This window comes from Staurois parvus, unplaced genomic scaffold, assembly GCF_062004578.1.
Source record: "Staurois parvus isolate SC_StPar_1 unplaced genomic scaffold, SC_StPar_1.0 ptg000029l, whole genome shotgun sequence".
Taxonomy (NCBI): Eukaryota; Metazoa; Chordata; class Amphibia; order Anura; family Ranidae; genus Staurois; species Staurois parvus.
In genome coordinates this window covers 11287058-11309291 of record NW_028317825.1, presented here as the reverse complement: position 1 = coordinate 11309291, position 22234 = coordinate 11287058, and the positions used below count along the sequence as shown (strand labels likewise).

The window sequence follows — 22234 nt, the reverse complement described above, 5'->3', positions numbered from 1 at the left end:
CCCACAACAGAAAAATTAGTCTGTATACGCAATAAAGCATGCTTGTTATACTCACTGTAGAATCTAAGGGGTTAATCCTCTGCATGGTGTAAAAAGGCTGTTTGATCCTGACTTCTCCGCCCCTCCTCTTGTTCAAATGTGCATGCTGATAAGACAGACTGAACCTGTAGCCCTTCTGCACATGCTCAGTTTAGTTTGTATTGCTAGAGAGGTTTTATTTTTTTTTTTATCTTGGGAGAGTGCATGTGATCAGCACAGGGCCAACCAGCACTGTCCAGACAGAGGTCAGGGGTTTTGCATCCTCCTAGAGCAGAAAGAACACTCCCCCTACAAGCTCTAACCAGTGCTCAGCTGAAGTCACAAGACTGCTGTAACTGCTGATGAGAAAAGGTATTTCGCAGTTTATATTTACTAAAATAATTGCACTTCCATGTTCATTGTACTGTGAGAGACCAGATACAGTGAATGCAGGATCCTGGGTTTAGTAACATTTTAACCTCATCCCCGCCACCTTATAGCAGATACACTGCTACAGGGCGGCAGGGTTGCGCAAAATCATGTATATATACGTGATATTGCATTACCGGGTAGGGGTGAGCCGCGCTCACCCTACCCGCACCACCATTTGTGGCCACTGCTGTCAATCACCGGGTTCTGGTCGGTGATTACCCGCCGGCGCCCAGTGATTACCGAGTATCTCCGACAAGGAGGAGAGCTGCTTTATTTACAAGCAGTTCTGCTGCCTGACGGCTCAGGCAAACTGCTTTGGATGGCTGGCCATCCAGAGCAGTGTGATTACAGTAAACACCCCCCCCCCCCCCCCAGTAAAACACTCCCAGCACACAGTTAAACGTTTGATCGCCCCTCATGTTAACCCCTTCCTGTCCAGTGCCATTAGTACAGTGCCAGTGCTTTTTTTTTTAGCACTGATCACTGTATTGGTGTCACTGGGGATGTCAGTGACACCAAGTCAGTTCCCCCCAGGGTCATAATGCTCGCTGCAGTCCCACTATAAGTCGCTGATTATTAAAAAAAAAAAGTAAGGCAAGGGAACCAGAAGACAGACTCAGTATGCATTAAATAGTTAGAGATATAAGATCAATGATTAGCTGATACAAACCTCATCAAGTTCTTTCTTTGTTTCATCCTCCATCCTGCGAATATCCTCCATTGTTAGTTCCACCCACTTGTCCAGCCAGCAGAAAAGCTGTCGATGGAAGTTTGTAAACAGCCGCCTCTCTTGCTAGCAATGATAAGAAACATTAAAAAACATCAGCATAGAGAAACGAGAAATCACAAAAACTAAACATAGATTAAAATTACAAAAATAAACCCTTGCAGGAACAAGTTTTGGTTAACCACTTCCCGTCCTTTGGCCATTTATAAAGTGATTATACGAGGATCATGACTGCAGCTACATTAACAATTCTAGTATTGTATTTTTCAGCCAGCAATTCTCTTTTAGGTAAAAGTGATCCGAGTGGCTATACAGCCACTGGATCACTTTTACAGGCAACGGAAGGAGGTCGTCCCCTCTGCCCCCATCAGGAGCCCAGTAAGGAGACAACTGGCGGCATCAGTTTCCCCGAACACAGGGAGAGGAACTGTGTGACATCAGAAACCAGAAGCGATAAGGATTTTGTCACTTCCTGCTTTGGTCTGATGTAAACAAGCCATTACTGGCTTGTGAAAGCTTCTGATTAAACCGATCTAGGTTTGATCAGATGCTCTGGAGGGCAGAGGAGAGACCCCAAATCTCTTTATAAAGATGCTATCACACAGGATGTTGTTCATCCCTTGTGATAGAAATAAAGTTGATACAAAAAAAATTATGATATGGTGTAAAAAAAAGAAATACTACTAAACGCATGTAGGTCCTGCAGACACATAAACAGTGATTGCACTACACTGGAGGTATTGTGCAAACATCAGAACAAGAGCAATAATTATAGCTCCAGACCTCCTGTGTAATCTTAAACTGGTGACCTGCAAAGGCTTTTAGAGTGTAACCTATGGAGATTTTTAGGTACCACAGTTTTGCGCCGTTCCATGGGCATATTTATTTTTAAAGTGCGACATAGTAGGTATATATTTACTCAGCGTAACTTCCTCTTTTATGTTTTATGTTTTACCAAAAAATGTTGTATTTTATTTTGTTTGTTTCACTAAAACTCATTAAAATGTATTTTGTCCTATAAGTTTGCATTTGATAAACTGCTGCACAAATATTGAGCAACATATAAAATTGCAATAACCCCCTATTTATGGCACGGATAGGCGGCACTGATAGGCAGCACTAATGAGGTGTCACGGATAGGCGGCACTGATAGGTGACACTGACTGGCATCACTGCTGGGCACTGACTGGCGTCACTGCTGGGCATTGACTGGCACAAGCACTGGGCACTGACTGGTGGCACTGACTAGCAGCACTGCTGGGCTGAACTGATGGGCACAGGTGGGTGGCACTGCTGGGCACAGGTAGGTGGCATTTCTGAGCACAGGTGTGCGGCACTGCTGGGTGGCACAGGTGGGTGCACTGCTGGGCACAGGAGGGTACACTGCTGGGCACAGGTGGGCAGAACTGGTGGGTGGCACTGCTGGGCACCGATCATTGGGGCACTGATCATCAGTGCCCCGATGATCGGTGCCAATCCCTGCTCTGATAACTGCTGGTTCTCGGCAGTACTTTCCTCACGCTCTGACAGCGTGAGGAAAGTGCAGCCGAGAACCGGCAATTGCATTTCCCAGTGATCAGCGTGTCATTGGACACAGCAATCACGGAGATCGCCGGGGGCGCGCAGGAGAGCGCGTTCTGGGAGGACGTCATATGACGCCCTCGCAGAACTGGCCGGCCGCAGTGTAGCCATCATTCGGCTATCTGCGGTCGGCATATGGTTAATCCACCCCTATATCTTCTCTGAGGGGGCTAGTTAAAACCACCTTGGGAAAAAAGGAGGGTCTTGGGCTCAGGAAAAGTTTGTTCTTGTGAAGAATAAGGTTCCTTACAAGAGAACTGATAACTCAGAGATTCATCTAACAGAAGTGATAGCCACTAAGAAGAAGCCTATCTTTTTAGGAGAGATTATACAAAGAGTTCCCTGATGGGTTCAAAGGGTGGTTTCTGCAGGGCAGAGAACCTAATTGAGGCCCTGAGTAAGAACAGGGTGCTATAAGGGTGATGTGATCCAAGAAACACCCTGAATAAAAGTATTTACAAAGGAAGGCGATGTCAGTGCTTTTTTTTGGAAAAGAATAGAAAAGACAGAAACCTGTTGTGACGGAGGAAAGGCAGGACAGAACACACAGAGGATGGCAGATGCACAAAGCTTTATTGAGACAAACAGATGGCAGTCCTTCAATACGTTGGGTGGCAGAGAGGGTGGATTTGCCACTAAATGGTAACGAGGGTCCCCACCCACTTATAGTCCACTAGGAGAGCCAAGGGGGTGTCCCTGTAACAGGGGTAGTCCGACACAGGAGAGGGGTGCCTGGAGTCACCACCGTAACAGTTCAGGTAACAGTGGGGAAGCAGGTACTCACGGAGAACAAGGGGTTCAGTCCAGGCAGGTTCACGGAGAACAAGGGGTTCAGTCCAGGCAGATTCACGGAGAACAAGGGGTTCAGTCCAGGCAGGGGATAGATCCAGGCAGATTCACGGGGACAGCAGCAGATCCCTCCACAGTGCAGGGATTCCAGGCAACACAGACAGTCCAGGAGATGAGGAGGAGGACGGGGGATGAGAGGAGCTGGCGCTCAGCACAGCCTTACCTCACACACACAGCCAGGAGAACACCCACGGGGGTTTCTTGCTCTCTGTTAAGTATTGAGCTGGTAACTAGATACTTCCTGTCGGGTTACCATGGCAATGGGTCCTGTCCAGAGAGTTCAGGAATTTGGCATGAGGGGGAAGGGAGGAGGGGTCCAGAGAAATTTAATTAGGCCATTAGGCCAGTGACACAGGGGACAATTGGAACAATACAGAGCAGGACTCTGAGGGCATGTGATACAAGGCATTAATAAGGGGATTAATAATTGGCAGGCTCCCATACCGCGACACTCCTCCCCCCTCCTTTTCACAAGTGCCGATAAGGGGGACCCAACCGGGTTCCCTGGAAGGCACTTGTGGGGCCTAGCCTAGCTACTGTGGGTCTTGTTGGCGGGAAAGGCCATCAGCGTTTTGGTGCTGGCTTCCCCGCCTGTAACGAATGGTAAAGTTGTAGGGCTGGAGGGCCAGGCTCCACCTAAGGAGGCGCCCATTATCCCCGGACACCCGGTTCAGCCATGTGAGGGGGTTGTGGTCGGTGACGATGGTGAACTCCCGGCCGTACAGGTAGGGCTATAGTTTCTTTAGGGCCCAGACTATGGCCAGACACTCCTCCACTGTAGCATAGGCAACTTCCCGGTCTAGTAGTTTGCGGCTGAGGAAGGCAACGGGTTGTTCTTCCCCAGCCTCATTGACTTGGCTGAGGACAGCCCCTAGGCCGTAGGTGGAGGCATCTGTCTGTACGAGGAAGCGTCTGTTGTGGTCAGGGGCGGCCAGGACGGGGTTTCTTGCCAGGGCGGATTTGAGGTCACAGAAGGCGGAATCACAGGCCGAGGTCCAGGTCACCATCCGGGGACTGTTCTTCCGGGTCAGGTCGGTCAGGGGCTGGGCCATGGAGCTGAAATTAGGTACAAATTTACGGTAATAGCCGGCAGTGCCGAGGAATGCCATCACTTGCTTCTTGGTCTGGGGAGTGGGCCAGTCATAAATGGCCTGAACCTTGGCTGGCTCAGGTTTCAGTGTCCCCCCCCCCCCACTCGGTGCCCGAGGTACTGTACCTCCGCCATTCCCAACTGGCACTTGTCTGGTCTCAGTGTCAGCCCGGCCCTACAGATGCGGTCTAGGATGGCCCCCACGTGGGCCAGATGCTCCTCCCACGAGTCGCTAAAGATCGCTATGTCATCTAGGTAAGCGCACGCGAACTCTTGGCATCCCTCCAGTAGCTGGTCCACGACCCGCTGAAAGGTGGCGGGGGCGTTTTTCATGCCGAAGATCTATCCCACTGCTGCCACCAGTATGTGACGGAGGAAAGGCAGGACAGAAAACAGAGAGGATGGCAGATGCACAAAGCTTTATTGAGACAAACAGATGGCAGTCCTTCAATACGTTGGGTGGCAGAGAGGGTGGATTTGCCACTAAATGGTAACGAGGGTCCCCACCCACTTATAGTCCACTAGGAGAGCCAAGGGGGTGTCCCTGTAACAGGGGTAGTCCGACACAGGAGAGGGGTGCCTGGAGTCACCACCGTAACAGTTCAGGTAACAGTGGGGAAGCAGGTACTCACGGAGAACAAGGGGTTCAGTCCAGGCAGGTTCACGGAGAACAAGGGGTTCAGTCCAGGCAGGTTCACGGAGAACAAGGGGTTCAGTCCAGGCAGGTTCACGGAGAACAAGGGGTTCAGTCCAGGCAGGGGATAGATCCAGGCAGATTCACGGGGACAGCAGCAGATCCCTCCACAGTGCAGGGATTCCAGGCAACACAGACAGTCCAGGAGATGAGGAGGAGGACGGGGGATGAGAGGAGCTGGCGCTCAGCACAGCCTTACCTCACACACACAGCCAGGAGAACACCCACGGGGGTTTCTTGCTCTCTCTTAAGTATTGAGCTAGTAACTAGATACTTCCTGTCGGGTTACCATGGCAATGGGTCCTGTCCAGAGAGTTCAGGAATTTGGCATGAGGGGGAAGGGAGGAGGGGTCCAGAGTAATTTAATTAGGCCATTAGGCCAGTGACACAGGGGACAATTGGAACAATACAGAGCAGGACTCTGAGGGCATGTGATACAAGGCATTAATAAGGGGATTAATAATTGGCAGGCTCCCATACCGCGACACTTGTCCTTGAGAATACTTAAGGCAATTTTCTTAAAGGCCAGAATGGGAGGAGCAGAGTAATCTCTGGGATTTAAATGCCTGTGTTCACACCAGGCAAAAAAGGATTTAGGGGTACACTATTAGAGGTTTCTGGAAGTGGCTTTCCTTGCTTATAGCAATGAGACCAGAGACTAAAAGACCACTTTGTCCCTCAAGTTAAAGCCAGTGACTGATGAGCAGGATGGAACAAGGGGCCCTGGGACAGCAGGTCTGGCCTGTTTGGAAGGGGCCAAGGGTCGTCTCTTAGACGTCTGAGTATGTTTGTGCACCAGGTTCTTCTGGACCCGTTTTGTGCAGTGAGAATCGCCGGTTTCTTCACTTGCTCTATGTTGCAGAGTAGTCAAGGCAGAAATCACACTGGAGGAAAAAGCATATAGCAGCCTGAACGGAGTCCAGGGAATTATCAGAACATTCAAGGCCCGTTCTAGAGGATCCTTGGTCCTGGCCACAGAGGTAACCTCTTGTTGAACCAGGAGACCAGGATATCCATGCCCCGAGTACCACATTTCTGACATGGATGAGGGGGCCATTGGTCCAGGCTGGTACAACTGTGGTAATCCACCTTCCAAACTGCCTACTCCTGGGAAGAAGACAGCAGAAATCACTGGGCAGTGTTTTTCTATCCATCCATCCTTCATGGCTGCCTGACGTATGAAGCCCCCTTGGTGACTGATATAGGCCACAGCTGTGGAATTCTGACTGCACCCTGATTAGGTGACACTGAAGGGGGTCCAGTAATTTTTTTGATGTTGATGGCAAGCTTGGCTTCCTTGGGTGACTGTGTCCCATGAATAGGGAGAATGGAACAGCCTTGAAAAGGCCTCCATGAGGCCCAAAAACTCTCATGGAGAATCTTACAGAGGGACACTTTTTTTTATCTCAAGCCTCAAGCACAAGCTCTAAGGGAGACCAGTATGTTTTCTGGAAGAAAGACTTCTGACTGGGCTGTGTCTAAAATGAGGCTCAAGTACTTCAGGTGAGGGGAAGGTTGGAGAGTGCCTTTTTGGAAGTAGATTACACACCCAAAAGCCTGAAGTATCTAAATAGTTCTGCGGATGTTTGCAAATAGCTGGAAGGGAGAAAAGTCCTTCACAAAAAAATTTGTCTAGATACCCTATGACCTGAAGTTCTAAAGAGGGCAAAAAGAGGTGCATGTACATTTGTGAATTCCCTGGAAGCAGAGGATAAATCAAAAGTCAGTGCAACAAATTGTAAAGGTTTGTCTCATATTGTGAAGCATAGAAAGCGTTGATAAGGTGGGTAATTGGGAATATGCAGATCGACATGATGGATGTCTATGGATGCCAGGTACTCTCCTTGTCTCAGAGAAGTAACCACTGACCCTGCAGATTCCATAAAAAACTTTGGAAGAGGTACTTGTTTAGGGAGTTTAGGCCCAGGATAGATTACCCTAGTCCAGTTACCTGCAGTTTAATAAACAGAAATTACAGCAACAGCTAGTTGCAAACCTAGGCTTGCTGAGTGTAAGGCTGAGTGTAAGGAGAGCATTTACGAGTGCCTCAAACGTTCTTTCAGTAGAGTCTTTATGGGTACAGTTTGTTTTAGACTGAGATGGATGGGTCTATTACAGGAACAGTCCAATTTTTTGTGGGCTCTTTTTTCCACTGGATAGCATTTGGCAGTGATTTTAGGAAGGGTGAAAATCTTTTCTTGATTGACTGAATTGCCATAGATTGCCCATTCTAAATGTTTATGAATGGTGATTGTCTTTTTATCAGGTCTTAGTACAGCAATGGGCATGGAGAGATGGAGAAGAATCAAGTGTGACAATGTTGAGGCTGAGCAATCTTTTTCAGCCTCCTCTAACACCACTTCCAGGTCCTCTTTATTTGCCTTTTTGCCAACCTCCTCTAGAACACTGGGATTCAACTCAAGTAGAGACAGTCGAGGTAGAGAAAGAGCCTTTTGAACTTTGGACAATGATGGCTGTATTAAAGCCATTAATTGAGAAATAGTGACATGGTTTCAGAAAAATTGGCCTTGGTAAGGTAAGCTACTTGTTGCTTGCCTGAGATAGAGCTAGAATAAGATGCAGAGACTGGTGTTACAATAGGGTTCTGCTGGGGTGCAAGGAAAGCATAGTCTCTCAGAGCAGTTTGAGTATTTCTAGGGCCTTTGGCAAAGCAAATATTGCCTGAGCTTGTGCTGTGGTCCCCTTGCGCTTGGTGTAGGCCATTACTATCAGTGAGGGTATTTCCCTGTGCAGTACTCAGAGTAGGCTGTAGAAATGGGGTAAGAGTGTCTGAGGAGTAGTGCACAGCAACCCGGGCTGCGACTGTCTTGTAAGGCTACAGGCCTGTGGTAGTAAACTGTGAGGCTTGTGGCGTCAAGTAACCTTTAGTTATCCAAGTGAAACTTGATCCCCTGTCAAATAACTTGTCAGACATCTGTGCCAAGTGATTTCCTGTCAAAGAACTTGTCAGTCATCTTTTAAGATTGTCAAATATTCTTTTGGTAGAGTCTTTGAATGAAAGAACATCTTCTATATGTACAGTTTGTTTTAAACTGAGATGGATGAGATGGAATATTACAGGAACAGTACAATGTTTTGTGAACTTTTTTCCACTAGGTAGAGTTTTGCAATGATTTTCAGAGGGGTAAAAATCTTTTCTTGACTGATCCTCTTCTGGGGTCCCCCGCTGGTGCTCCTGGTCCCTCCCCCCTGCTGAGTGCCCCTATAGCAAGCCTCCTGTGATAGGGGCACCCGTCCATGCTTGCTCCTGAGCCAGCTCTGTGTGTCCATAAGACACACAGAGTGTGGCTCTGCCTCACCCCCTTTTCACTGGCTGTGACTGATAGCAGCAGGAGCCAGTGGCTCCTTCTGCTGTGTCTGAGCCAATGAGGAGAGAGAGAACCAAGAGAGTACCTGCTCTCATGCACATCGCTGGATCCAGATCGGGTCCACGTAAGTATAAGGGGAGGAAGCTGATTTCAGAACCACTTTAATGTCTCCTTGATCACTATCATCTACGCTGATGACTAGCATTGTTTTTGTTTTTTTGTGAATAGAGGTTATACTGAGGCCTACTTTATGTTTGTACTTTGATATTTTGCTTTGACTTATTTCATTACTGAAAGATAACATATGGTTGTGTATGTTTCCTTTGTTTAACCACTTACCTTCCGCCCTATAGCAGATTTACTGCTACAGGGTGGACATTCTGTGCAAAATCATGTATATAAACGGGATTTTGCATTTCTGCCCCTGGGGGGGCATGCCTGCTGCCAGAGAGCCACTTATGCTGTGATTGGACACAGCAGAAGCCGACCAACAGGTGCCGGCCAATGGGTCAGCGTCGGCACCTGTTGATCACAGAGGATATACTAACGGAATGAAGCTCTGCCTAGGAAAACAAGGCAGAGCCGTGTTATGTCAACGATGATCTGCTAGATTTTATTCAGGGAATAAAATCTAGCAGATAGCCTAGTAAAAACAGAACACTGTACACACAAACACACTAGCTAGGCACACAGTTAACCCTTTGATCACCCTAGATGTTTAACCTTTTCCCATCCAGTGTCATTAACTACTTGCTTACTGGGCACTTTCACCCCCTTCCTGCACAGGCCAATTTTCAGCTTTTAGCACTGTCGCACTTTGAATGACAATTGTGTGGTCATGCAACGCTGTACCCAAATCAAATTTTTTAAAAATTTTTTTAGACAGAGCTTTCTTTTGGTGGTATTTAATCACCACTGGATTTTTCATTTTTTCCTAAACAAACTAAAAAAGACAACATTTTGAGCAAAAATAAGTTTCTTATTTACAAAATTTTATAACAAAAACTATAGTATTTTTTCTCCTATACTGATAGGTACTGACAGCAGCACTGATGAGCACTATATGGCACTAATAGATGCCACTGATGGGCACTGAGACTGCACTGATGAGGAGGCACTGACAGGCAGCACTGATGGGCATTGACAGGCAGCACTAATGGGTACTGAAAGGCAGCTCTGATGGACACTGATGTGTGGCATTGAAGGGCACTGAAAGGCAGCACTGATGGGGCTGCACTGATGATCAGTGCCCTGATTATCAGTGTAGATGTCCCGTCTGAGAAATGACGCTTACCGGCTCACCTCAGCGCGAGGAGAGGACTGCCAATAACCGGCATTTCCTGTTTACATTGATTGTACTGATTGTATTGATTGGACACAGCTGATCACATGGTAGAGCCTACGTCAAGGCTTGACAAATTTGCTTTGAATCTAGGAGCTAGCTAAAAAAGTTAGGAGCCAGTTTTTTTTAAACACTTGCCTACTGGTTACTTTCGCCCCTGTGACGGGAGCGACTTTTGGGGGTGGGGGGACCTCTGTATCATCTCCCCAAATCATTATGTTTAACCCACCCTGTGCCTGTTAAGGGTTACAGGGTGTGTATGTGAATGTCTGAGTCTTGTGTATAGTGTGTGTTCCTTTGTCTAGGCCACATGGCTGTCCATTGTCTACTACCATGTGCTAGCCCCATTGTGCTGTGTCTTCCTGTCCAGCGAACTATTATGGGATGTACGGTTTGTGTATTGGTGTGGGGGTTGGTCAATGTCCTTTGCCACATGGTTGCATCCCATTGTTCTGTGTCTGGTTGGATGGGGAGGGGTGATGAGGTGTTTCCTGCCTATACTGTAGCCCTTCCCACTGAGAGGGAGGGCTGATGATGTATGTCCTGTTCCTGGATGTGTTTCCCCGCCCTCTGTATAAAAGATGTTGTTTGTGAAAAATAAAGAGTTGTTGGCTTCCTGTTTTAGTAAGAGCTGGGTATTGTCTATTTTCCTGAGGGATTTCAAGGGTGTGGTCCGGGGATGGTGTTCGGACAGGGGAAGTTGTGCTATAATGGAAAAACTCAGTGCGGTCTGGGTTCCGGATCCGTTACAGCCCCCTTCCTGCCCAGGCCAGTTTTCAACTTTCAGCCCTGTCACACTTTAAAGGACAATTGCGAAGTCATGCAACACTGTACCCAAATTAAATTGTTAGCGTTTGAGGCAGATAGAGCTTTCATTTAGATGTATTTAATCACCACTGGGTTTTTTATCTGTTACTAAACACACGAAGAAAAGAAAAAGAAAACCCTTTTACTTCAAATAAGTAATTTTTCTTCACTGATGTGCGGTGATGAGGCTGCACTGATGGGGCATTGATGAGGCTACACTGATGAGACTGCACTTATGGGGCCACTGATGACGCTGCACTGATGGGGAAATGATGAGACTACACTGATGAGGCTGCGTTGATGGGGCACTGATGAAGCTGCACTGATGGGGCCACTGATCAGGCTGCACTGATGTGGAGACTGATGGGGCACTGACAGGTGGCCACACTGGCTGTCACAAGCGTAGTGGGCTCCTGGACTGCCCAGACTCGACTCTGAGCTGTAGTCTGAGCCCTTCCAGGTGGGAACTGGAGCGCCTGGGGCGTCCCCTGCAAGGGGGTGTCCAGCTCGAAGCCATTGCTGAGCCCATTCAGAGCAGTCAGTTCCTGCTCCGAGGAGAGGCTGAGAGTCTCCCTGAAGCAGCAGGTGTCCCTGAGAGCCCCACAGGGGACACTTCCTGCTAACTCCGCTTATCCTCTGACCTGCCCCTCCTACTGCTGTACAGCCCAGCATCTCCCCTAACCCGCCATTCTCCTCTTTTAACCCGCCCTCACAGCAGGGCTCCTCCCTACCCCCCGGCCTCACAAACGTGGCAGTGCAGGCTGCCCGGCAATGTTGCACCTGGATGCACTCCCCTATGCTACACCACTGGGGCTGACAACAGCCCAAGCGCCAGGCTGCATTTTCTAGTTGCAATGGTGACCGGGATTTTTCGCGCTTTGGCCTATGTCATCGGCTCTTTACAGACATTGGTGATCCGCTGTGTCTAAGGGACACAGCACACCACCGATCGATGCACGCTCCCCGGGGCGCATGCGCAGCTAGGAGTGGGAGGATGTCAAGTGACATCCTCCCAGAACAAGAGAGCTCCCACCTGTCCATCATTTCCCTATACGGTGGGCAGGAGGCAATTAATACAGTGACAGTGTATATTTTTAGCTCTGGTCACTGTATTAGTGTCACTGGTTCCCACAAAATGTAAGTTAGTGTCAGATCATCCATCACAATATCGCAGTCCTGCTATAAGTCGCTGATCGCCGCCATTGCTGGCATTAAAATAAAATTCTAGTATATATACCGCCATTTGTAGACGCTATGACTTTTGCACAAACCAATAAATATACTTACTGTGTTTTTTTTTTTTTTTTTTTTACCAAAAACGTGGCAGAATACATTTTGGCCTAAATTTATGAAGAAAATTTGATTTTTTAAATTTTTTTATTGGATAGGATTTATAGCAGAAAGTAAAAAAATATATATATTTTTTTAATGTTGGCGCAAAAATAAAAAACCCAGAGGTGCTCATTTACCACTAAAAGCTCCCTTTGTGGTGAAAAAAATTACATAAATTTAATACATGCACAGCATTGCATGACCGCGCAATTGTCAGTTAAAGTAATGCAGTACTGTATTGCAAAAAATGGCCTTGTCATGAAGGGGGGTAAATCTTCTGGAGGTCTGGTTAAAAAATGAAAAATAAAGATATGGGAAAAAAAAGCAACCCGTCAAGGTGAGCATTCAAGCAGAATCCAGTGCCCAAAGCAACATTACAAACCTTACCCATGGCATAGGGGATGAGTAAGGCTACCATAGTTTTACCGAATTTGCACCAGTCTGGACGCACTGCTTCTATAATTGCGTAAGAAGACAGTAAAGAGTTGATTAAAGAATCCAAAGTAAATGAATAAACTAGTTAAGCCAAGAGTGACTTCTCTGTAAAGGAGAGGAAGTCCCTCACCTTAGGACACTAACAAAAAACTGAGGACTCACAGAGTGGGGTAAATAGGGGTTCATAGGGGAACACCCAGGGGGCATGTCCTGAGAAGCTTTGCCAAAGTCCAATCACATGAAAAAAGGTACCAATCTATAACCCAAAATCTATGAATATTAAAGCCTGTGTCCTGTTCTGTGCGTTTATGATAACAGCTCTCAGGGTATGAGAAAACAAAAGACAGCTGCAGCAGTCAGTTAACAAACCCAAATAAATGTCAAATTCATGTTTAGATTACATTGAAAGTGATTGTAAAGTATAATTTTTTACCAAGAAGGCAAAATCTTTTCTTAAATAAAGACAGGAGTTTACAGTATAAAGTATTGAGTTGTACAGAGTTGAGCATTAATGGTTACATACAACCAAACAAGAAAAAATATAAAAAAAGGAACAACCTCATGGTGATAAAGAAATACAATATTGACCATAGCATAGTAGTGGAACCTGCAAAAAAGATTGAGTCGCTGGCAGCAGGAAACAATCAGCACATTACCATGTAAGAAAGATATGCCCTCCCTGTCTCATTGAAGGTACATTATGTGAGATAATACATATGTCTGTGTGGATGACAATGGATATCAAATATACAGCCAGTGTGCAAAGCTAGTCAAAACCTTTACAATCTAAGTACATGTGTCAACAGATTGTAGCCAACAGTCTCAAATTGTATTATATTTGTCAGGGCAACCTCTATGAATATATATCATTGTTTTTTTTTTTAGGGGGAGAGTGTTATTAACATCAGCTTTCCACTCCTTCACCGTAGGAGGAAGTGTCTGCATCCAATGATGGGCTACCAATTTCCTAGCACTAAACAGTTTCGTGTAAGAACATAGTTAGATATTTATCAGCATCTGGATCAGAGAAAATTCCCAATAAGTAGGGTTTAGGGTCCAGAGAAACAGGGGATCCCATACGGTCATGTAGATACTGGATTACCTGGGCCCAAAATCCACTCACCCACAGCCAGTGCCAGAGCAAATGTACGAACGTGCCCGGGGTTATATGACATTTAGGGAAATGAGAATTTCTATCAATTCTGAATCATGCTAGGCTTGTTGATGTAAGATATGCCTGGTGTACAATACAGAGCTGGGTAAGGTGGTCAGATATTTTAGATGAGACTTTCTTGCAGGAGTCTAGTCCCTCCTCCCATTCCTCATTCTCAATGGCCCCTATATCGTACTCCCAAGTGAGATTTAATAGAGTAGACCAAATTAGGGGTGAGAAAGAATTCATATAGTGCAGATATCAATTTTTGGGGTTCCTCCCCATACACCACAACAAAAAAAAGCCAGTGAGAAGAGAGCTTGGAAGTGATCAGTAAATTGAGTTGTTAAACCATGCCGTACCTGGAGGTAGCAGAATAACATATCATTTGGAAGGGAAAACTCTTGTTTCAAGACCTCAAAGGTTTTTAGTACCCCATTTGATAGTACATGAGAGAGGAGGTATGCTCCTTTAGTGATCCAAAGTCTCTGGTAAGGAATGGATAGGAATTCAGGCAAGAGCTTGTTTGACCAAAGAGGAGTGTCTGCATGAAGGTGCGGAGCGTTTATCTTAGATACAGATAGGTCCTACATCCGTTTATAATGAAAGGCCATCCCTTTACTAGAGACTGCATAACAGATCCCCGGACACCTCTGATAATATCACAAAATGGATGTAAACTTGTTGGAGTTTCAGGGTCAGAGACTAAAGCAGTAAATCTTTTGTAAAGTATAATTAAAAAAACAAACAAACAATATATTTACCAGCTCTATGCAATAGAATTGCACAGATCAGCCCCAATCCTCCTCTGCTGGAGTTCCCCGCTGGCGCTCCAGAATCTTCTTCCTTTCGGTGTGCATATCCACTTCTTATAGTGGCACACCTGTGGTCTCAATCCCTAGCTGTGTTGCCTGACACAAACAGGGTGGCTTGGCATCCCCCCTCCCCCAACTTCCTTGGCACAGCACTGACAGCAGAGCTGCGGCAGATGGGCACAGCACTGGATCAAGTTTGGTCTCAGGTAAGTTAAAGAGGGGGGGTTAAAAAAGTTTATGCTTTAAAACCACCCTTACAAGAACAGGGTGCCTGTCTTCTTAGAGATAAAACAGATTGCACATTACAGGCTCTAAGCTAGTTTAATTTAAAAACTTGCACTGCAGCAATGATTCATAAATCAGCTCTGCAATATCAGTTCAAGGTCAGTTAGTGATTTAGAGATTTTAACAATGAGTTCTCTGTTATTTCAGTAACTGGTTAATTTAATAGTAATTCAGTTATTCTGTAACAGGAGATCTAAACACATGGGATGAAAATCGACCATACAATCTGATCATGTGTCACAGAATATACACTCACCGGCCACTTTATTAGGTACACCCATTCAACTGCTTGGTAACACAAATTACTAATCAGCCAATCACATGGCAGCAACTCAATGCATTTAGACATCTAGACATGGTAAAGACGACTTGAAGTTCAAACCGAGCATCAGAATGGGGAAGAATTGGAGTTTAAGTGACTTTGAACGTGGCATGGTTGTTGGTGCCAGATAAACTGGTCTGAGTATTTTTAAAAACTGCTGATCTACTGGGGTTTTCACACACAACCATCTCTAGGGTTTACAGAGAATGGTCTGAAAAAGAGAAAATATCCAGTGAGTGGCAGTTGTGTGGCCTTAATGATGTCAGAGGAGAATGGGGTTTGAGATGACAAAAAAGCAACAGTAACTCATGTCAGTATGGACCAAAACCTCTGAGGAATGTTTCCAACATCCTGTTGAATCTATGCAACGAAGAATAAAGGCAGTTCTGAAGGCAAAAGGGGGTCCAACCCAGTACTAGCAAGGTGTACCTAATAAAGTGACTGGTGAGTGTATATGCACTAATCAAACTGCATCCTTCTCACATCCATGTGTACACTTTCAGCTGCAATGCGTGGCACCCTCTAGAAGCAAGGTGGGTGAGCTCTTAATTTCTGCCACAAAGATGTTTAGAGACAAAATAGGTCTGTAAAAAACGCGACTGTTGCTCAGGAAAATAATTTCAAGAGGTAACAGAGTCTCCTTTCAGCTGAATACTAAAATAAAAAAATAACATTTTGCATAAAAAGTAACTATTTTAGTCTGCAAAAAGCTTTACCGGGGCCCCACTGCAGTCAATAGGTTTTTTATCATATTCAAAATATTTTTCATTATGATCAATCATTTTGCATATGAATATATTCCTATATACCCCTACCAATGTCGTTTTTTTAAAACCGGTATAAGGCAACAGTTTGATAATGGTGAAAATTTTAATAAATTCGAACAAAATGCACATTGTGAGCTCTTCTGAAGATAGAGATTGCAACAAAATATACTTGTGATCTTTTAATTTCTGGTATTCTTGGAAACAACAAACATTTAAAGTGGCTGTAAAGGCTCAAGGTTTTTTACCTTCATGCATTCTATACATGAAGGTAAAAAAACCTTCTGTGTACAGCACTGCCCCCAGCCCCCTCAATACTTACTTGAAACCCATCAAGATCCAGCGATGTGCATGACAGCCTCGGCTGTCCGGAGTCTCTGCCTCCTCATTGGCTGAAACAGCTGCTGTCAATCACAGCTAGTCATCCAATAAGCAGAGAGAAGGGGGTGGGACCAAGCCATGGCTCCACATGTGAATGGACACACGGAGCAGCTAGTGTCCCCATAGCAAGCTGCTTGCTATGGGGGCACCCGACAGAAAGGAGGTGCCAGGAGAGCCTGTGGAGGACCCGAGAAGAGGAGGATCCAGGCTGCTCTGTGCAAAACCACTCTACAAAGCAGGCAAGTATAGACATGTTTATTATTTAACAGAAAAAAAAAAAAAGAACCCTTAGATCGTTTTAACACACCAAAGGGGACAGCTCTTAAAAATGGATGTGATGGTAATTCTTCCCATCAGGGTTGAACGTGCACACACACACAGTTATTTAAAGATAATTTAAAATCAGATGTTTACCAGATCCTCTGGTGTTATTTTCATTCCTTTTAAAAAAAAAAAATAGAAGGAATTTTAAGCTGTGTATGTAAATTAGTAAATTTTCCAACATAAAAGACACACAGCTTATTTCTTGAACCGTATAAAATTCTGATTCATTGACAGATGCCTGAGCATTACTTGCCCTAGGTATCTCCTATATACACTGTGTGTACAATTATAAGGGAAGTTGTATTTTTTGAGGATTCATTTCATTATTGAACAACTACAGTGTTCTCGATCAATCCCAAATGTTAATAAACCTCAAACCTGAATATTTAAGAGTAAAAAAGTGAGGTTTTGGCTTTCTTAGGAGAATATCTATGCGTGCACAATTATTGGGCAACTATTAGTGTGCAGAATTATGCAACTAAATGAAAAAAACACAAATTTTCCCATCTCACTTATTTTCATATGTTAAAGCGAGAGTAATAAACAACTCAAAATACCAATAAACATTTCTGACATTTCAAAAAAATAAATCAGTGACTAATATAGCCACCCTTTTTTTCAATAACAGTCATAAGCCTGTCAGTTTCTTGATCTGTTGGCGATCAACTTTTTGTGCAGCAGCAACCACGTTTTTTTTGTTTTTTTTTTTGAGGTTAGCCTTTTAGGTATGTAGCCTATTTTCTTTTTTTCTTGGCTATTTCTTCATATGCCTTAGGTAGCACCCTTCCAGACTCCTTTGGAGGCACCTAATTTTTTCTTTTATTTCTGGTGGACTTCTCTGCTTTCCTCTGCTCCCGGATTTCCTCTGCTCCCCCCGCCCTATTTTATATATGCAACCACAGAATCCCAGACACTGTTCAGAAAGACGTATAGTTTTATTCACCGTAAATCTCCCATTTAAGAAGGGCCCACAAGTCCTCAATAGGGTTTAGGTTAGGTGAGGAAGGGGGCCATGTCATTCTTTCATCTTTAAGGGCTTTACTGGCTAGCCACGCAGTGGGGTACGTTGATGAATGCAATGGAGCATTGTCCTGCATAAACATCATGGTCTTGAGAGATGCAAACTTTTTCCTGTACCACTGCATGAAGAAAGTGTCTTCTAAAAACTGGCAGTAGGTTTGGGAGTTGATTTTGAGTCCATCTTCAACCCAAAAAGGTCCACTTAGCTCATCTTTAATATTACCAGAACATACCAGTATCCCACCTCCACCTTGCTGGCATCTTTGTCGAAGTGGAGCTCTTTGCCCTTTACTGATCCAGCCATGGGCCCATCCATCTGGTTCATCAAGAGTCACTCATCTTATCAGTCAATAAAACCTTTGAAAAATCAGTTTTCAGATATTTCTTGAGGTTTCATAACTGAACACCCTGTACTTCTAGGCACTCCAGGTAGGTTGCAGTTCTGGAATATGACAGCAATTTTTGACTTTTCAGAGTCAGTTAAATCTAACCCATTTTGCCTGAGGAAAAGAAGCTGCCTAATAATTATGCACACCTTGATATAGGGGGTGTTGATCTCCGTAGGTCACACCCTCCCTCATTACACAAATATACATCACCTAATATGTTTAAATCCAATAAGCATTCAAGTTTATACAGCTTGGAGTTGGACAATATGCATTAAAAAGGATGATTTGGTCAAAATACTCACTTACCTAATAATTGTGCACACAGTGTAAAAGTAAATAGCAATAGTGTACAAGGTGTACAATTGACACATACAAAAATGGAGGTAGGAAACTGAATGCTGGACTCAGGTGGCCACAGTTGCTCACAAAGGTTGGGGTAATAGCATGGCTGCTATGAGCACAGTATACGTTGGTATAAAGTCTAGCAACAGAAATAAGCCATCCAGTAGAAGGCAGGAAAAGCAGAGCTTGCGCCTTGATTAGTCAAGCTGTGTTTACTGCACTTGTAGAACATATTTCTGGCGAGTTTGCAATTCACTGGGTTTTCGGTGAAAGCCCACACACTGGCAGATATGATGCAGATTGGATTGGATGGTGGAAGACATTTCATGTTTCTTTATCCAAAACACTTTTTCACCATAAACTTGTTTTATATATGTGTTTTGTGATCCTATTAGAGTATAGTGGCACTCATATATTGCAATTATCTTTTTTTCAAGCTGGATTTAGTTGGCTTAATTTCACATATTGCTTCATTTAGTTACTTATTCATTCATACACATTTATTTTGGTGGTGCTGCAATTATTTATTTATACATTGTGTATGCTTTGTGTGATACATAGGACCGGGGGTAGAAACTAAACCTGCTTGAAATGAATATAAACATTTATTGCAGAATATTTGGTCTCTTCTTGGCCTTTATTACTGTATATAAATTCTGCCAGTATATACAACCCCAATTCGAAAAAAGGTGGGACGCTGTGTAAAATCAACATCAAAACAGAATGCAATGATTTGCAAATCTCATACACCTATACTTTATTCACAATAGAAAACATATCAAATGTTTAAACTGAGAAAATGTACCATTTTAAGAAAAAAAAAAAAGGGTAATTTTGAAATTGATGACAGCAACACGTCTCAAAAAAGTTGGGCCAGGGCAGTGTTTGCCACAGCATAGCCTCCCCTCTTCTTTAAACAACACTCTGTAAACATCTGGGAAGAAGAGGCGACCAGTTGCTGGAGTTTTGGAACAGGAATGTTGTGTCATTCTTTCCTGATATTTTCAATTGATGGCGCCCAATTTATATTTCAATGTTTTTAATAAAGGTTTTCAACAGTGCATATAATTTGTTCCATATATGTTGCAGGTACAAATGGAATGAAGAACAAATACAGAAACAGAAATAAACATCTTCCACATATAGGGAGAGGAATGCATTATACAATTATTGACAATAGTTTTGTTCTTAGAGCATGCACTTTGTGAACAGGTCACATTAACAAAGCTTCCCAATTTATACGCACCAATGCAACCCCATTAGAGATGCAGGCTTTTTAACTGAACACTGATAAGCCAGAAGGTCCCTCTTCACTTTAGTCCAGAGGATGCAGTGCACATGGTTGCCAAAAAGAAAGTAAACTTTCAATTTGTCTGAACAAAGAACAGTTTTCCACTTTGCTACAGACCATTTAAATGATCTCTGACCCAGAGAAGATGGCAGAGTTTCTGGATAAATGTTCAGATATGGCTTATTCTTTGCATGGTGGCGCTTTAACTTGCATTTTTGGATGGCAAGGCAAACTGTGTTCACAGACAGTAATTTTTTGGAAGTATTCCTGAGCCTATGCAGTGATGGCCAGTGACTTATATCTAGAGACTTTCTCTATGACTGGTGCTGTGTTACTCCCTCCACCCTGACCACCCCTGTGTCAATGTAATCAATGAGTGGTGTGGCTTGACCTACTACTATCTAGTCGGGTGAGGTAGCCATGCGACACCAGCATTAGATCTGAGGAAGGGGGCTAGTTTCCGCAGAAACGCGTCAGCTGGCTTTGTCATCCATTCACCTGCTGGGATGGAATAGCAGACGAATGTACTTTGTGCTTGTGTACACATGCTTTCAGCCTACTGGGCTTGTGAGTATAATTTTAATTGTTTTTAGAATAATGTTCCTCAAGATAATGCACTAGGCATTTGCGCCCTTCTTTGTTTTACATTGATAACAATATTCTGAAATTGTTCAACAATTTTTAGATGCAGCTTTGCACAGATTGGTGAACCTCTGCCCACCTTTATTTCTGAGACATTGGCTCTCTAAGATGCTCTTTTTATACCCAATCATGTTACTGACCAGTTCCCAATTAACCTAACTAGTTGCAAAATGTTCCTCAGGCTTTTCCTTGTTGTTACCACTTACTTTGCCAGCTTTTGTTGCCCTGTCCCAACTTTGAAATTTGTTGCTGGTATCAATTTCAAAATTGACCTGCCTGGAATTTAAATTTTCTCCCTGTGCTTGTGTGGGTTTCCTCCAGGTACTCCGGTTTCCTCCTACACTCCAGACATGCTGGTAGGTTAATTGGCTCCTGTCTAAATTGGCCCTAGTATGTGTATGTATGAATGTGAGTTAGGGAGCTTAGATTGTATGCTTCTTGAGGATTAGGGATTGATGTGAATGCACAATATATATGTAAAGCACCGCATAAATTGACAGCACTATACAAGTACCTGTAATAAATTTGCAAATCATTGCATTCTGTTGTTACATAGATTTTACACAGCATCCTAACTTTTTTGGAAGTGGAATTGTAAACATTAGCTCTTAGGGTTATGATTAAGTGCTGAGGTTAGTGTAATACGCATGAACCTTTTTTTCCCCCCATTGGCATACAGTATTAAGGTGCGTTTCTATACAATAAAGTGGATAAGTGTTTTGGTGCGGCCTCCTGGACTTTCCTTTGATCTAAAACGTTAGCTCTTTTTTTAACTTAAAAGTTTGGTCTTGTACTTATATGTGAGCTGGTGAACTGGAAATGCCAGTATTGTCCCAATGAAGTTGAAAGAAAGACAAGGTGATTGTAACACAAGGTGGTCAGAGTATCTGATAAAGAAGCCATTCCTTTATCTAATTAGTGGTTGGTGTTGTAAAATGTGATACTTCAAAGAAAGGATGAACAATTTCCAGCTGCTACCTGCTAATGTGCACTCACCTTCTGTATGAAGCTCTCCACTTTGTTCTGTAGACCCCACCATTTAAATTTGACAGTCACCAACTTGTAACAACACATATGAGGAATGTCCTTCCGTTGTCCCAATATTTTCTACAACAATCAGTAAAACAAAAAAGTAAAGGATCAGTTGTGACTAAAACTGATTGCAAGTCAGTAGCAAGAATGATGAATACTGGTGCCAGAGATGCCAATCATACTCTCTTCTCGCATGTAGTGGTTACACCTTTTTACTGCCACGGACGTAAAGGTTGTGTTGGGACCTAACTGCGTGCAACAGGCTTGAACCCATTCACAAGGCAAGTAAACATGGCAGCTCCTGTCTTCTTGCTTTCAGGCTTTGTGGACGTGATTTCTGATCATTTTTACAAGTATGAGGCCAGTGTCCCTGTGTAGCCCATTCCTGTATCCTATGCAGTTAGTGGTATGGTGATTTTCTGCTTTAGGTCCCTGGCAGTACAGACCCCCCCCCCCACTCTGCAAGCTCACTGATTCAGCAATCAGTGTGCTTAATGACAGCAACCACAAGTCATGTGGCCAGTGTGTCCCCTACTGTGTAGCCCCAGTTTGTCCCTACCCTGTCACCAGTAGTTTCAGGTTTCCTGTCAATCTTGTCACCGTTTTTGTTGCGTTTGTATGTACTATTATGTACTATTAATGATTTTAGTGTATTCTTAATAAAAATATAGTTTGATAAACATTTGTGCAAATATTATGAAGTGTACAAAATTATAATTATAAATAATAGCTGACAAACCATTGTTGGCGTTAAAAGGTTTATTTCAACCCTCTATTGCACTGCTGAACAGCTTGGGCTGTTTAAGGGATTTGAAAAACAGACTTACAGAGTAAAAAA

General features: G+C 44.0%; 1 protein-coding gene across 1 annotated transcript in view; it reads right to left on the bottom strand.

The window, feature by feature from the left end:
* PITPNA (phosphatidylinositol transfer protein alpha) overlaps positions 1–22234 on the bottom strand; it is a 107526-nt gene that overhangs the window by 12579 nt on the left and 72713 nt on the right. Inside the window, exons 9-10 of the mRNA XM_089657899.1 lie at positions 21361–21471; positions 1121–1243 (exon numbers count right to left, since the gene is read on the bottom strand). Coding sequence (XP_089514025.1) covers positions 1121–1243; positions 21361–21471 — 234 coding nt within the window. The remainder of the gene's footprint in view (positions 1–1120; positions 1244–21360; positions 21472–22234) is intronic.